This window comes from Neomonachus schauinslandi, chromosome 12, assembly GCF_002201575.2.
Source record: "Neomonachus schauinslandi chromosome 12, ASM220157v2, whole genome shotgun sequence".
Lineage (NCBI taxonomy): Eukaryota > Metazoa > Chordata > Mammalia > Carnivora > Phocidae > Neomonachus > Neomonachus schauinslandi.
Genome location: NC_058414.1, coordinates 104,917,730 through 104,933,086, shown reverse-complemented (window position 1 = coordinate 104,933,086; position 15,357 = coordinate 104,917,730). Strand labels below are relative to the sequence as shown.

Genomic DNA, 15,357 nt, shown 5'->3' with positions numbered 1-15,357 from the left:
TTCAAGACACAAGCTCCTTCATCTCTGTCTTTCCCTCCTCCTTCCTATTCTCCTCCCTCCTCTTTCCCTCTGCCCTTCAGATGAATAAAATTATTTAAAAAGTGATGTATTTTTTCAAACTTATATTCAGCATAGTATTTAAAAAGCTTTGAAAATTTTAATCATTCCTGTCTGGCAATTCCCTGCTAGTTATTTTTATACTAAATAGTTCTTAATGACTTTGATAAGTTTTTTAAATGGTTCCTGTCAAGAGAGATTTTAAAATACCAGTCTCTTTCCTTTCTGCTTTTGATTCCTGCCGCTCCCGTGGGAGCCAAATACTCAAATCTGTTTCCATAACAATTTTTCTTTTTCTCTTGCAAGACTATCTTGTTGGTTTGTTGGGGTTGATTTCAATCTTTTATGAGAGCGCTGCGGTGTGTGGGTCAGAAAAACACAGCCTGTCGGTGGATTAGTGGACTGAGGGGCAAAGAGCCAACCATGGGGCGGGGGTCCCCTGTGGGACGGCCAGTGGCCTCAGACGTGTTTTGTGAGCGTGTCTGTGTTTTCCGTGTAGCTGCTCCGGATGCTGGGGCAGTTCTGAGCTCCTTTTTCATGGTCTCTTCCAGTGTCCTGGGACCAGCCGTGACCTTCAGAGTGAGCGCCAGCGTCCAGAACCTGACGACGGCGGACGTGGTGCAGGCTACAGGTAAGGCCCCCTTAACACAACCCCGCGTGAGCACGCACGCCCCAGGCGGAGGAGATGCACGGTCTCCCCAGCACCCCGACATCGGACGGGGAGACGGGACGGCCGGGTCGGTGGGCACGGCCGGAGCCTCATCGCCGCGGTGTGGCCCACCCGGCTGCAGGTGGAGGACATGGCTCCCTCTGAGACAGAGGCCAGGGCCGGGAGGGCAAGGGTCTGGGGTCTGCGGCGGCCCCGGGCCCCCGTGTGGACAGAACGAGTGCCTGCTGCTTTCGGCGTCCCAGCCAGGGTGTGCTTGTCTGTCACGGACCAAGACAGTGCAGGAGGGAGGGTTTAACAGAAACAAGGGGCTTCGCTACAGCTTTGCTTTGAAAGCCCTGGTTGTTCTGCCCACCTGTCCTGAGCCCCGGCGAGCCACGTCCGTACTGTCTGCGGGCACTGTTGGCTGCGGGGTGGGCAGCTCCTGCACTCCAGCTCACGGGATAAACTGTCCGTCTCATCTCTTTTGGTTGCTGTTGAATTTTACTTGTCAGATATCTTGGTGCCCTTAGTAACTCTTCCTGCTGAAAGTGATGATTTCAGGGGCCAGTAGTTTTTGGTTAGGGGAGAATTCCCTGCAACGTTGTACCTCCAAAAACCTGACCGATTTCAGCTCTGAGGAGAGCCGAGTACCCCAGGCTTCACTGCAGTGTCATGTGTCGCTGTGAGGCTGGAGCGGCTGACTGTCACTCGGCGAGCTGTACGGTGTCGTCCCTCAGCACGGCAGCCTGATGCGGCCCCAGCAGATTCCGTTGCAAACACTCTGCCTCCTGAAACAGAGCGGGTTCTGTGTCGGTGGCTCGGACCCCTCCCTCCTTCCCTCCAGCGTCCGTTCTCCCGTCCTAGCTGCTCAGCAGAAGGGATTATTGACCATATTTAAGACCAAACCAGTTCCTGGTTTTTTCAGGCAGAAACATTCACAGTTGTTTTACAAGTGGCCGTTCACCGCGGTGCTGGGAAGTAACGCTTTCAAAACCAGATTTGCTGGAACTTCAGGATGCAATAATGAATGGAATAAAATGGAAGGAAGTTTTTCCATCTTTGACAATCATGACAGTACACTCACTGACCATAGCCTTCATTTATTTTATTGCTTTCTTGGGAAAATGAGGTTGATTATTTAAAATCTAGTTTCTGGGTCATTTTAAATGTGTTCATGTTGAATACCAAAGCGCTATATGCCAAGGGGAGATTACATGTCAGATGTATGTTTGAATGTCATAGTAACCACTTTCTAAAGACCTGAATTTGCTACATTATAGCGTGTGTTTGTGTTAGCTCACAGCTGTGCAAGCTGAGTGCTTGTTGCTCGTCATGCATGTGCAAACGGACGACGCACGTGCATAGTTTCAAAAAATTAGTTCTTTTATGTTGTGAATCATTTCAGGATGTTATGAATGTACCTGATGCTACACAGGAAAAAGATGATGAAAGATAACTTTGTGACCATTAGGGTTCTATGGTTCGGCAGTAGACTGACCACCGTGTAGTGGGCACTGGGCACCGAGGGCCAGGTCCCCAAGGGTGTTGGTACCAGGAGGAGAAATGAGCTCACTGAGCACTAGACTTATTTGTGTGTTAACAAGGAAAGGGATTCTGGGGGTTTCTTGTTTTCAAAGACGATGTGGAGCCCTTGTTACAAGCTACTGAATGGCATGGTTGGAGCAGGCCCTGCTTGGGTGGGGCTGTGGTGGTGCTCAGCACCTGCTGGAACAGGGCCCTCTGCTGGGATTGCTGCCGCAGACCCAGTCACTGTGGTGGGTTCCCATGGTGGGTTCCCTCGGGGGCTTCCCGGCACCATGCTTGAGGCCCTTCTTGGGGTTTACGACTGGTGAAGGGGACACAACCCCACTGATGGAACTTCAGGGGTATTTGTTGGATAACCTCATGCAAAATGGTACCAAACTTAATAGGCTTGCAGTTAATACCACGTTAGCTCTCATCAAACATCAGTGGCATATGTCCTGACGGGTGGATGCAGCTGGTTCTTGTTCGGAATCTCTTCCTCGTATTACATGATTCTTTTCTGGATTCTTCGAACCTCGGCATGAACACAAGTGCTAGTGAACGCTGAAAGTAAGCGGGCGCTGCACAGGGAGGAACTTTTGTATTCCCAGGTGCAGAGAAACCCTGTTTACTGTGTGAGTGGTCAGTGCATGCGTTCACAATCCAACATCTGCACACACTACAAGGTGTCCACAACTGGAAGTCTAGTAACTGGTACTTCTCATCTTTCTGGCCATGCCATCTGATCAAATTGGGCAGAACAGAGAAATCCTTTTCTACTCTTCATTTACTTGGTAGTTTATTCTCAAGTAGCATATTTCTAATCCGTTTTTGCATTTCTCCTTTCAGAGAAGATATGGTTAAGTCATCTTTTAGGAAAAGCGTTTGCCTTCCCCTCGGCAGCAGCGCACACCCCCAACCCCTGGGTTCCCATGACTTAGGGCTGGGAGCTCCCGCGCGCACTGCCCTGCCTCCAAGATCACCTGTTCCTACAGCTTGCCGCTCCTGGCACCCTGGGGAAGCTGGGCTTCTGGCTGGTGGTGCATTTGACTCACTCGCTGACCATGTAGCTGCTGGTTGGCCGTCCTTGGCGGGCGTCTCCCTCTCACCTTTGTGTCGTCAGCTCACACTTGTCTAAACAAAGCCTCTAAGACTTGCCCTTCGGCTAATGTTTTTTCTTTCATCTTGGGGAGACAGCACGTGCCGTTTCAAAGAACATCTCCTTACTCAAAGATGTGATGTCTTTCCTCGAGTTCTAGTAACCGGAGCCTGGCCCCTTCTCATTCGCCTGTCGCGCGTCCGCAGGAGTTAGCGAGTCTCCTCTCTGCGGTGTTGCTGTCCGCCTGTGGTTTACACATTGTCTGCACGGAAGAGGGAGAGCCGCATGGCCTGTGGACTCCGCTCAGGGCTCATCTCTGGACCCTGAGGCCTCAGGAGCGTGTTTCGAGGGTTGGACTCCAGAGTGAGAGATCGGGACAGCTGTGCCCCGAACGTCTGACCCCAGAGCCCCCGGGGCAGTGAGTGCTGCCCAGCCTCCTGGACTCCGGGTAAAGGGGGCAGGTGTGTCTATTTTGGAAAGGGTAATGGAGTCCAGCCTGGCACAGTGAAATGAGCCCTTCCATGATGCATACTCAGTTCACCCCTCTGAACTGTTGCTCCCAAGCGAGCATCAGTGCTTCATGCTCATTTAGGCTCTCTCCTGGGCAAGGCACCGTGCAGGCCCTAGGCTGACGCCAACACCCAGAGGACAGCAGTCTGCCCAGAGCCTGGCCGGTCTTTCAGGGACACAGACAGAGTGCCCGGTGCCAGGGGTCAGGGGGCTCGCCAGATAAGGCTGCACAGAGGAGCTGGCCTTGGGCGGTGGCTGGGACTAGTGCGGCTCTTAGGGGGCTGGAAGGTGAGGAAAGGTTGGTCACATGAGGGACAGCAAGGAGGACCGAGGCACAGAGCCCACATACCAGGGACAGGGTGGGGAACGGGGCTGGGGGCTGGAGTCCAAAATCAGTCCCGAACCAGACTTTGCAACATGGGACTGTGACTTCAGGGTCTACAGGGAGCCCTCAGGCTTGGCTTCCTGTGGCTGAGGGAATCGGCTTTCCCTCCTGCAACACGGGGCCGGCCGGGGGTCCACACACTGTGCCTGTGACCGGGATCCGAAACCTGGAGGCCTCTGGGCTGGGCAGGGGGAGGGGAGACCCACGGCTGCATGAGCTGCACACTCACGCTGTGTGCCGTCCACCCCAGGCGACCCACTGGGGGACATGCCACTGGGGTCAGCGAGCGCTCCGGGTGGTGCTGTGCATGTCACTGGCCACGTGTGGCCTGGAACCTGTTTGTGGTCATTGCACCCTCGCTGAGGTTTGGACCGGAGCAAATGTTGGGCGGGCTGGTGGACCTCAGTGTGGACAGGAAGTTGTACTTTTCCAGTGAAAAATAAGGAGGCGGCTCTGGAAATGCTAGAAAAGACCCACTTGATAGGAAGATTTGTGTTCATTTACTGGTGAAGGAGACAGCTGTGAAAAATTAATAAAAGCAGAAGAGTCCACAGGATCCTACACGCTTCTCTGAGATGTAAAGTTAGAGAATTGGAGGATTTTTAGGTGAAAGGGTTGTTGGTGTTCTGCTTCTTCGAGCCCTCACGACACAGATGGGGAGGCTCAGGCCAGAGCAGCCGGTGGGCTCTGTGGTGAGTGAGGCGCGCTGGAGCACCCCAGGGGGGGCCGGCTGATCTGCCACGCAGGAGGGTCGGGACGGGCCAGCCTGTCATTTCCAGTCAAGCTGGCTGCTCAGAAATCAGCCTTTGTTGAGGTTCCAGGGCACAACCCGGGAGGTGGGGCTCCCACTGGCCCAGCTGCTTTGGGCAGATCCCAGGCTGAGGGGTTGCAAGGCCTGGCTGGACTGCAGGGCCCCAGCCAACGGGCAAGGGCCTGCCGGCGACGTCAGTGGGGAGCATGCTGGCGGGGGACCGCGCGGGAGGGCGGGGGCGCTGCATCAGCATCCACCAGGCTGTGGATCACTAGAACGCGGCACGGGAGGAAAGTACCATGGGCAGTGGACCAAGACACAGAAGGAAGGGCGAGGGGAGACGGGCGCCCTGCCAGGATGGAGTGGCAGGTCGGAGGTCGGAGGCTGGAGACTGGGGACTCAGCGTGTGAGGCAGAGCTCGGGAAGGTCACTCCTGAGAGGAGAAGACAGCTTGTCCTCCAGGTCTGACCGCTCTGTGTCCTGTGTTGATTATCGCTCGCAGGGGAGGAGTTGAGCTTATCCGACTGAACTGATAGATTATACGTTTCAACAGCAAAGTGTAGAAGGAGGCCTCTCATCCCTTTGAACATCCTGAGAAACGTTCCATCTTGTGCAGCCCACAGAATAAGAAATCATCTCTTTAAAAGCATCAGTGAGGTTAGGAGTGGAATGCTCTCTCTGAGGGAGACTCAGTTCTGAGGCGCTTTGCTGTAATGCGGGCTTCTCACTTTTTTGATGATGAGAGAAGATCTATTGAGTCAGAGCAACAGTCCTCATTCCTACTTAGCAAAAAGCAGATGATGGGCTCCGAGGTCTCATCCGGGCCTGATTCAGTGGCCCAGCTGCAGGATGCGCGTCGGGCAGACAGATGCGGTTCCTGCAACTGAAGAAAAGTGAATCTATTCTCAGTCAAAACACAGTGTCGTTTGGGGGGTACTCTGCATGTTGGAGAACTCAAGAACTTCATGCGGTAACATTCGGGCACACTCTCCTCTTCACACCGATGTGATGGCAACTTCACTTCCATCAGGGAAGACCCCAGCGGGGTCCCGTCCCCCTCCGTGCTGAGGGGGATGTTGGTGCTGCCCTGCTTTGCTGGCCCCTGCGCAGCGGCCGGGCAGATGTGCATGGGGAGCTCGCATCGGGGCGAGGGCTGGCTTCCCTCCACACGCCCGACCAACCTACTAGCTGTTGGGTTGAAACCCGGAGTCAGGAGTCCTTCATGAGCCACACAAGGACGTGTGGTCACCTCCCTTCTCGGAGCACGTCTGTCAGCACCAGAACGCATCCCGAATCAGATGCCAACACAGAACCAGCACAAGGATGCCAGGGGGTCAAACCGTAGGGCCGGACTCAGAAATGAGGCTACCAGGGTCGGAGTGCGGTGCAGGCAGGAGTGGAGTCTGGAGCTCAGGGGGCCCGGGGCATGTGGGGGGGCAGGGCCCTGGGGAGCGACCCCGCATGGACAGCGCAGGGCACCTAGCCCAAGCTGAGCTCCCAGACAAATTCCAGGCCTGGCCTGCTTCCTTCCCAGGCCACGGGCTAGCGTGGGAGCCGGGGTAGGAAGGCACAGACCTGCGGGTGAGAAATCCACGGCCAGGGTTAGCGAGTCCTGCTGTCTCCGAGGACCAGTGGATTCTCCAGGTCAGCTTCCTAGTCGAGTCCAGTTTCCCACTTACTCGGTCGTTCACTGGATACCCCCTGAGGTCAGCCTCGGGCCAGACACCGTTCAGGAGCGGAGAGGCTGTCTGGGCCAATGAGACACTCTGCCCCGGTAGAGGCCAGCCCCCAGGGAAGGCGCGGAACGGGGAAAGACGCAGTGATGTCATGTGGCATTGCCGAGGAGCACACGACGGTGTTCGGCGACGTTCGGGAGCGGGCGGCATGGCGAGTACCTGACGTGGGGTCGTGCGGCAGGCATGACACGATCACCCAGCACAGCGTGTCACGCCGTATGCGATGTAGTGATGCGCAAAGCGCCATCGTGGAAACGCCACCACGTACATCACGTATACCACTGTCGTCCAGAAATGGCAGGTGTTCTGAGGAGAAACCAGCCGAGCGGGCCGGGCGTGGGAGCTCTTGCCGACCGTGGTCAGACAAGGCCCGGGGCGACCTTGGAGCAGACCCACTGGGCGTGAGGCAGCCCGCCGTCGGACCTGGGGGGCAGGAGGAGGTGGCGGGCGTGGGCTGGGGCTGCCTGTAGGGCGGGTGACGGTGGGGCCAGCCCCCGCAGGGCCGGTGGGGCACGTTAGGCAGGAGGACGGAGTTCAGGCGGCCCCAGGGCGAGGGCCCGACGGTGGCAGCCTCCCGGAGGTGCGGTGGGTGGCGGGAAAGGAAGGGCACCGGCCCCATGACTCCGTTCCAAACAGCCAGGTAATTGCTTCTGGCATTTTGACGGGTTTGCTGGAGTGGAGCGTGGTGCTGTCAGTGTGGTAGAGCTGTGCCCGTCGGTCCAGCTGGAGGAGACTCCGGAGCCGTGTCCCTGTGATCTGACGTTGTGGAGGCCGCTTGTCATCCTGGCTTCACGCTGAGCCAAACGAGTCGATGCTAAGCGGGGATTTTGTGTGCTGTGATTTGCAGGGTTACCTGTGTGGGAATACACGAACAGCACTCAGGGCAGGGTTAGGGATGGTGCGTAGACTGAATACCAGAAACCATATTACTCGCCATTCCCTGCTCCACATTCGCGTCTAGACAAAGGGAGACAGCTATTACAGACCTCCATTATGGGAGGAGCATGTTCCCACTTGCAGATGGGTGAGCATTCGCTCCACATGGCGTTTGGCCTCCCCTGGGCAGCTGAGAGCATCAGTCACTCTCGGGGCTCCCTGGGTCCCCAGGGGTCACCGGTGGTTACTGTGCTTCTGTTCCTGGTCCACTTCGTGCCGTTCCTCAGGCTTCCCCATGCTCACCACCTCCTGTTGGGGGGTGGATGGCAACCAGCGCCCCACATCCTCTGCACCTGCTGCTGTTAGAAGGGCCTGGACCACCTCGCCTGCCAGGTGAGCCTTCCCTCTGCTCCGACAGCCTTCGAGAGGCACCTAGCAGGAGCCTTTCCGAGGCTGGATGGTGCTCCATGGGTGAAGAGTCCTGAGCTGTGCCTCTTGCCCCGCTGCCTGACCACCGTGCTGAATAAATATTGCCAAGTTAGTCATTGCTCTTCGCTCTGTAGGTGGAAAGTTGTCTAGTTTTATTAGCAAGCAGGCTGTTCGTGGGCATGGGGGTCTCATGTGGAACCCAGTGCATGTAATAAATGCTTTGTCCCATTGTGCACACCCCTCAGAGCGGGATGGACACGGGGTCAGAGAGAAGCCGACTCCAGTGCGGGACTGGGGTCCTGAGGTAGGTGCCCCAGCTCGTGCGTGCCCTGTCGCCTCCAGGCTGTGGGCATTTGGGAAAGTCCTAATGCCAGGTGCCTTGTTGGTGAGATGGGGAGCGGCACCAGCTTCGTGGGTTCCGTGAAGGTCGGATGGGGTGGCCTTGCCCGCCGACAGCTCCAACATGGTCGGTTATCACTGACGCCGTTTTCCCACTGTGGGTGTTGGGACCCCAGCTGCTGCGTCTGGGACGTGAGGGTGCTGTGTGATTGTGGGCGGTCATGGTAGCACGCGCATGAGAACTTTATCGCGAGTCTGCCTTCTGTGAGCTGTGCGCAGCCCTGTCTTGATGGGCGATGCCCCACGGTGTACCCTCAGTGCCCACAGCTCTCTGTGTTCCCCCGAAGAACTGGCCTTCGAATCCTTATCCAAATCAGCATCTGGGGAACCCACGTCGCTGGGACCTGGGCCTTTACTTCGTCTGAATGGAGAAGCGGCTGGTGTGACATGACCTGAAACACTGAACGGGGTCAGTTTGCCTGTGGAGCCGCCTGGGGTGAGGGGAGGGAGGTCACAGCCGCGGACACCGCCCTTGTGGCCATGCTAGTCTGAGGCGGTGTCGGCTTAGAAAGGGTGTCGGGGCCCAGACGCTCCGAGCGGGGACTCTGCTCGCTGGGCAGGCGATGGGATGTGGGGCGAGGGAAACAGAACTGGGGGGCGGCCCAGCACCTGGAGGCTGCTTTGGGGAGGTTAGGGAGGAGATTCGTGTGGGACGAGGTGCCCCTGGAATGAGACGTGCAGACGTGGGCCGTCGGGGGTTCGTGGCTGTGGCCCGGGCGCGTCCCTGCTGGAAGCACAGGCTGGGGACTGGGCCACGTGACCACTCGCACAGCCTGTCTCTTCCCGCCCGTGGGCTTCGCCGCCCAGTCAGTGGCTGACTTGAGAAAGCTGGGCGGGTCCGTGGCCAGGCCACGTGGGCACTCCCCGGGCGTGAGGGAACACTCGGAAGATGCCCTCGGCTGTCCCCGTTGCTGTTCTGCCGCCGTGAGTGTTGGAAACCCCTGCTCCCCCTGTTCCCACAGGCAGTGTAACTTCGTGGGCACCTGAGTTCTGTGCCTCCTCTCGCATCGCCTCCGCGTAGAACCCTCGGCTTCGCTGCCTGCGCAGCAGGTGCCTTGTTCTGAAGATGGGGCCATGGGGCTACAGGGAAGCTTGTTAGGACACCGTCCAAGACAGGCCCCTGGGTGAGGGCATGGGGACGGGGCTGGGTGGGCCCCCTGGCTGTGCGCAGGGAGCGGCTCGTGGGACCCCGTCGTCAGGGCACACGCCCCCCCAGCCCAGTCCCATCAGCCACACGCTGCCCAGGGCTCATGGCTGGCCGTCTCCAGCGTCTGTTAGAAGCCCCATCGCTGGCTGTTCGTGCGCAGACCGCAGTCCCCATGGCAACAGGGGACAGCTGAGCGCAGGCGATTCTAGCTCAGGGTGGGCTGCCGTTCCACGCGCGGCCCCGGCGCCCCCGCACCTGAGGCTTTGGCAGCAGCTGAGTGGCGCGGCCTCCCGGCGGCAGGTCCCAGTGCAGCTGCTCCCTGTGCAGCCCTCAGCGCCTGCAGCCGCTCGCAGTGGGGCAGGCGAGAGGACCTCTTCATGCGGGTGGCCGTCCCCACCAGCCCACAGACGCACTCAGCCCTTGGACTGCCCCCGTGTTTGCTTTAGGAGGCTCTGCGCGACCCAGTATTTGAAGCATTTCCTGCAGAGCAGGCGTGAGGCGCGCCGGCCCCTCCAGCCGCTGGTGCCCGTCAGCACGTGGTTGCCGTTCAGACTCGGGTCGGCCAACCGTCACCCAGCCGGCCGTATCCAGGGCAGGTCCTGCAGATGCCGGGACTCAGGAGAGGACCTCCCACTGCAAGGGCAGTCGGGAAGGTGTCAGAGCCCAGAGCCGCCTGGGGCGGGGTGGGCATGGGCCCTGGCATTTGGGACCAGTCTGAGTCCGTTTGGCACTTGGGCAAGAAGCCCTTCTGCAGGAGACGTGTCACTGGCCTGCCTGGGACAGTAGGCTCTTGAGGGCTCATTCTTTTTTTTTAATTTTAATTTTATTTATTTTTAAATTAACATATAACGTATTATTTGTTTCAGGGGTACAGGTCTGTGATTCAACAGTCTTAAACGATTCACAGCGCTCACCATAGCACATACCCTCCCCAGTGTCCATCACCCAGCCACCTCATCCCTCCCACCCCCACCACTCCAGCAACCCTCAGTGTGTTCCCTGAGATTGAGAGTCTCTTATGGTTTGTCTGGTTTCGTCTTGTTTCATTTTTTTCTCCCTTCCCCTTTGATCCTCTGTCTTGTTTCTCAAATTCCTCATATCAGTGAGATCATATGATACTTGTCTTTCTCTGACTTATTTCTGAGGGCTCATTCTTGAAAATGAAACTGGTAGTTGACCCAGCAAGGCTGGTACCCACATCCCTCTGGCCCTGGACGCCTCTCCATGGGGAAGACACGGTGATGTGCATCAGGGCATACCTTTCCCACCTGCTGTGAAGGGCACCATAGGTCATTGGCAGTCAGCAGACCAGCCATGGGGACAGAAAGGGCTCGGCTGGGTGACGTGTGACCCCTCCATGGCGGAGGTATGCAGTGGAGCTGAGGGCGGGAAGGCTTCCTTACCTTAGCCCCCGGGCCTCCACTTCGGGTGTCTCAGCTGTAATGGACCATGAGGTGTGAGCCAGGGTAGAGCAGGTTCCAGGGTCCCCAGCCCGTCTGGATGTCTGCTCTGCTGTCCTGTGACAGTGGAGGCTGGGAAGGGGAACCGTGAGGATCGGGGGTGGGTTCAGGGCCTCGGTCCCAGTCCCTCTTCTGCTTTCCTGTTTCGAGACTTTGGACGATTGTTCGGTCTCAGCAAGCTCTGGGCTCCTTCTTTGTCAGATACAGGACTAGTGATTATGCTCCGTGGGGTTGTGATAGCATCAAACGAGGCAGGACGAACTTGGTGGGAGACGAGATTCAAACTCTAAAGGGTGTGGGATTGTTAGTTGCTGTGGTCTTTGTGTGCCTGGGATCAGAAAGACGTTGGGCCAGCTCATGGCGACGCAGCGTCGTTCGGGGAAGTTCTCAGTCTGGCCAGGAGCTGACAGTCTCGTGGGGTCGGATGGTCCCAGCATCCTGTGCAAAGAACGTGGAAGCGTGCTGACCTGCTCAGACGCGCAGGTGCCGCTCTGGGACATGAAATGCACCTCTTCCTGCCGCGGCGGGTGGGGGCTGCGTGGCCGTTGTCCTACGCGGGGCGCTCCCCCGCTGCGAGGTGCTGGCGACCGGAGCGTGACGGAAGCCTGGGCTGCGGACGGGCCCGGCCCAGCAGCAGCACGCAGCGTTCACATCACAGGAAGGCAGCTGGGGAGGGTGCACCTCGGCCCTGCGTAGACGCTCCCTGTACCGTGATGCCTTCTAAAGGTAAACGCAGTTCGCCCGGGATCATTTTGTTTTCTTCGAATCATCGTGAAGCACAGGAAAGCAAATTCAGAGTGAGAAGTCTTCAGCAAAAGCATTGACATAATTCCCTCCGGGGCATAAAATGGTGCGTTAGGAAGTCTCGCCAACCTCACCACCGCACTGACATCCCCAGCAAGCCCTCGTGGTGGCTCAGCCGACCCAGTTTAACGGTGGTGATCAGAGCAGAGTCCCCACGTGCAGTGGTTTCTTTAATTTTGGACTCTTTCCTCGTGAGCCCAGCTGACCCTGCCAACAGGTGCTTTCCTGTGGAGGTGCCGATTCATTTCTCTGGGCCGGAGAGCTGGGAACAGAGCTGCCCTGTGCTGGGCTTCTGACGGCCGTGGGGACCTGGGCAGGGGGGATGCTCCCACGGAGAGCACACAGAGCTGCACGTGGTGCCCCCCGGCCCCACCAGGACGGTCGCCTCCCTCCACTCTTGCTCCCCAGCATTGAAGGGGAAGGAGGCGGAGCCAGGGCCCAGGGCTGCTTGCTTCGCGGAGGCCTTCCGCCCAGCAGAGCGCTGCTGGGGTCACTGCTGCCCACACAACTGCACCCCGGCTGCCTACCCCGTCCTGTGCTCACACCCAGGCCCTGCTTCTTCTCCAGCTTCTCGGGGAGAGCCTGGAGCGCTGTGCTGTCAGCTCTTTGGAGCTCTCAGCCGCCCAGCGCCTGCCTGTCCCTTCCCCTGACCCACGCCCTGCCTCACCCCTTCCCGGGGCTGGCCAGCAGCCGCCCTCGGTCGCACTGGCCTCCTGGTACTCAGCCGCATCAGCCTTCACATCTCTGTGGCTGCCCAGCCTAAACTGTTTACTGTGGCCTTTTACAGAGGACGTTTGTGACCCCAAAGTTCTAGGACAACGTTTCTCGAAGTCCCAGCTTGGCTGGGAACTTATTAACAAATAATCCTCCGCACTCTGGTGTGGCGCCCAGCGGCACGGTCAGGCCCTCCCGCCTGGTGGCATTCACGTCGGAGGTCCACTCACTGTTGGGGACAAACACTCCCTGAAGATGGAGCCTCGTCTCATGCATCTTTGGACCCCACCGCCCAGCTGGTGCTTTGCCCACAGCACGGAGCACAGTCAGTATTTGGGTTTGATGGGAACAATGACAGGGAGCGAAGAAAAACATGTGGCATTTGTAATACGTTTCCTCTGTTTCATGAGACTCGCTGAATGGAGGGTCTTAACTGAAAAGCATGTTTATGGCATTTTCCTCTGCGGAGATGAAACTCCATCCTGACCGTACCCTGCACCCCTGTAAACACAGCCCAGACTTCCTCTGACCCTGGCCACCGGCATCAGCAACCCACTCTTCTGTGGGGCGCGGGGAGAGCAGTTCCAGGAAAGAGGGGAGTGCAGACTGACTCCCTCTGATTTATGACTCTCGTCTAGGACGATGACTGCTTGTCCCGTAATGCTTGAGTGTGGTGACCAACAAAACCCTGAACGTCTGCTAGGTTTCTGCTGCTTGCTGGCCAGCCTCAGGACCCAAAAGCACTCCGTTTCAGGGCTGGCTGCGGGTCCACGGTCGCCAGCCTGCCCCAGGGGTCTGCTGTGTCCCGGAACCACGTCCGGAGGGCGCAGGCACCTCCAGGAGGTGTGGTCACGTGAGGCTGGGACAACTCAAGGGAACCTCTTCCAAAACTAATCTTAACTCCAACATCTTTATGACAGAAAATCGTTCTTTTTGTCGGGACAGCGTCTTGCAGACGGCCCACGATGCCCACTTACAACTGGTCTGCCTTCTTGCTGAAGGATCAGGAGATGTTCAAAGGTGCTTCCGAAGGGAGAAGCACCATGTAGGGGCGCTGAGACAGACCGCAGCGGGACGCTGGCCCTGCGTCGGGGGACTTCTTTCCGTCCTGGGGTCGGAGACGTGGCTGCTCGTGGAGGAGAGCCTGAGCCAGAGGGTGCACCTGCCATGGGCGCTCGCCGCGCACCCTGTGGAACCGGAGGGCAGCCCTCCGCTGCTGCGTCCATCTGCAGCGGACCTTCGTGCTCACCTGACGCTTGCAGACAGACGGACGGCTCTGTCTGGCAGTCCTCAGAGAAGATAAACAGAAGCGCGAGCTCCTGTCGGAAGGGACTCCAGACACAAGGGAGCTGCGGCCCGCCTGCTGCGGTCTGGAGAGAGGAGCGGGCTCTGTCCCAGGCAGGGTTCTTCTACGAGCCCAGCTGTGCCTTCCCCTTATTCTCTCTTTTAAGGAACCTGTTCGAGAACCAAACCCCGTGTGATCTTCGTATTCTAAAGGAGTACAGAGATGGACAGTAACATTCTCATGCTCCAGGGTAATTTCCATTCTCAATACGCAATTTATCATCATTTAATAGAAGTCAGATTTCTTTTATCTGTAATTAAATCTAGAATGTGTTATTTTTTTGAAGGCCCTCATGGATTTTTGACCGTGTTCTAAACACTGAACAAGTTAAAGAATTTCCAGCATCCATTTGGTGAATGGTTCTACTTTCAATCCCCTCGCCATGAAAACATGAACCCCTAAGCACCCCTGACCTGGCCGGTGGGCTGTCGCTCTCCCTGCAGGCCAGCACAGCCCCGCTGGCTCTCTGTCCTCACCGGCCCCACAACCAGCATCCTCCGTGACCCTGCCACACTTAGCTGAGACGGACCTTTCAGCTGAGGGCCGCGGGCGCTGGAGGCCTGCGTGCCCAGGGGCGGTTTGCCTCGTCGTTCCTGCAGATGGGCCCTCTGCGGACCTTCCTGGGGCTCCGCCATGACCTCCTGCCCTTGGTTCCATGATGAAGAAATGCTTGCGGGAGAACACACCTGCTGCTGATTAGGATGCTTCTCCAAGTCCTCCAGCCAGAAAACCCCGCCCTCACTCTCGGGGCTGGAGGCCAGGGTGCAGACTGATGCCCGTGGAACCATTAGGGCTTCTGCCACTAGACGGCAGAATGGCCTACCTCCCATGCGTTCCTCTTCGCCCAGGCTGCCGGGAGGCTCATACCTACGCTGTGGGCCCCGGGGAGCGTTTCTCCCCCAGGCGGATGTGTCGGGTGGTACCATGTCATCTGTCACCTCCTGTCCTGTACCCGGCGTACGCAGTGTCATCCCTCACGCTGGGTTGTAGCCTACCCGGTAGTGTTTCCCTGCTCTCCTTCCCTTCTAGCGCTTTCTTCCCTGGCGCCTGCTCTTTGTGAGGCTGAGTCTCTGTGTCCCTGCTCGGGAGTTCCCCGATGAGCTGCTCTGTGCCCCTTGCGTCCCAGGGACACCAGATCACCAGATGGGTCTGTGATGCGCTGACGTGTAGTGTACGGAGAGTGGGTGGAAAGTCCCTTCCAACAGCACTTGGAGGATAGTGTGATTGAGCCGGTGCTCGGTCTGTTCGTCAGGAGAGTGGACCTTTCTCTTCCCACCCCTTCCGGCAGCCAACGTCCCCGCAGATGACCTTCTGGAAGTCACTCAAACCAAGAACTTCAGGTTACGTAGGAGAAGACAGGGACATTGAAAAAGGAAAACGGTTGTTCTTGGAAAGATGGACCATTAGCATCCTTCAAATACAGTGGCTCTCTCCGTGTGGACGGCTAGCTCTCTCTCCGTGTGGACGGTGCT

The 15,357-nt window shown here is 57.7% G+C and overlaps 1 protein-coding gene across 1 annotated transcript in view; it reads left to right on the top strand.

Moving 5' to 3' along the window:
* Positions 1 to 15,357, top strand: part of PTPRN2 (protein tyrosine phosphatase receptor type N2) — a 628,914-nt gene that overhangs the window by 174,128 nt on the left and 439,429 nt on the right. Inside the window, exon 13 of the mRNA XM_044920028.1 lies at positions 609 to 688. Within this exon, the coding sequence (XP_044775963.1) occupies positions 609 to 688 (80 nt within the window). The remainder of the gene's footprint in view (positions 1 to 608; positions 689 to 15,357) is intronic.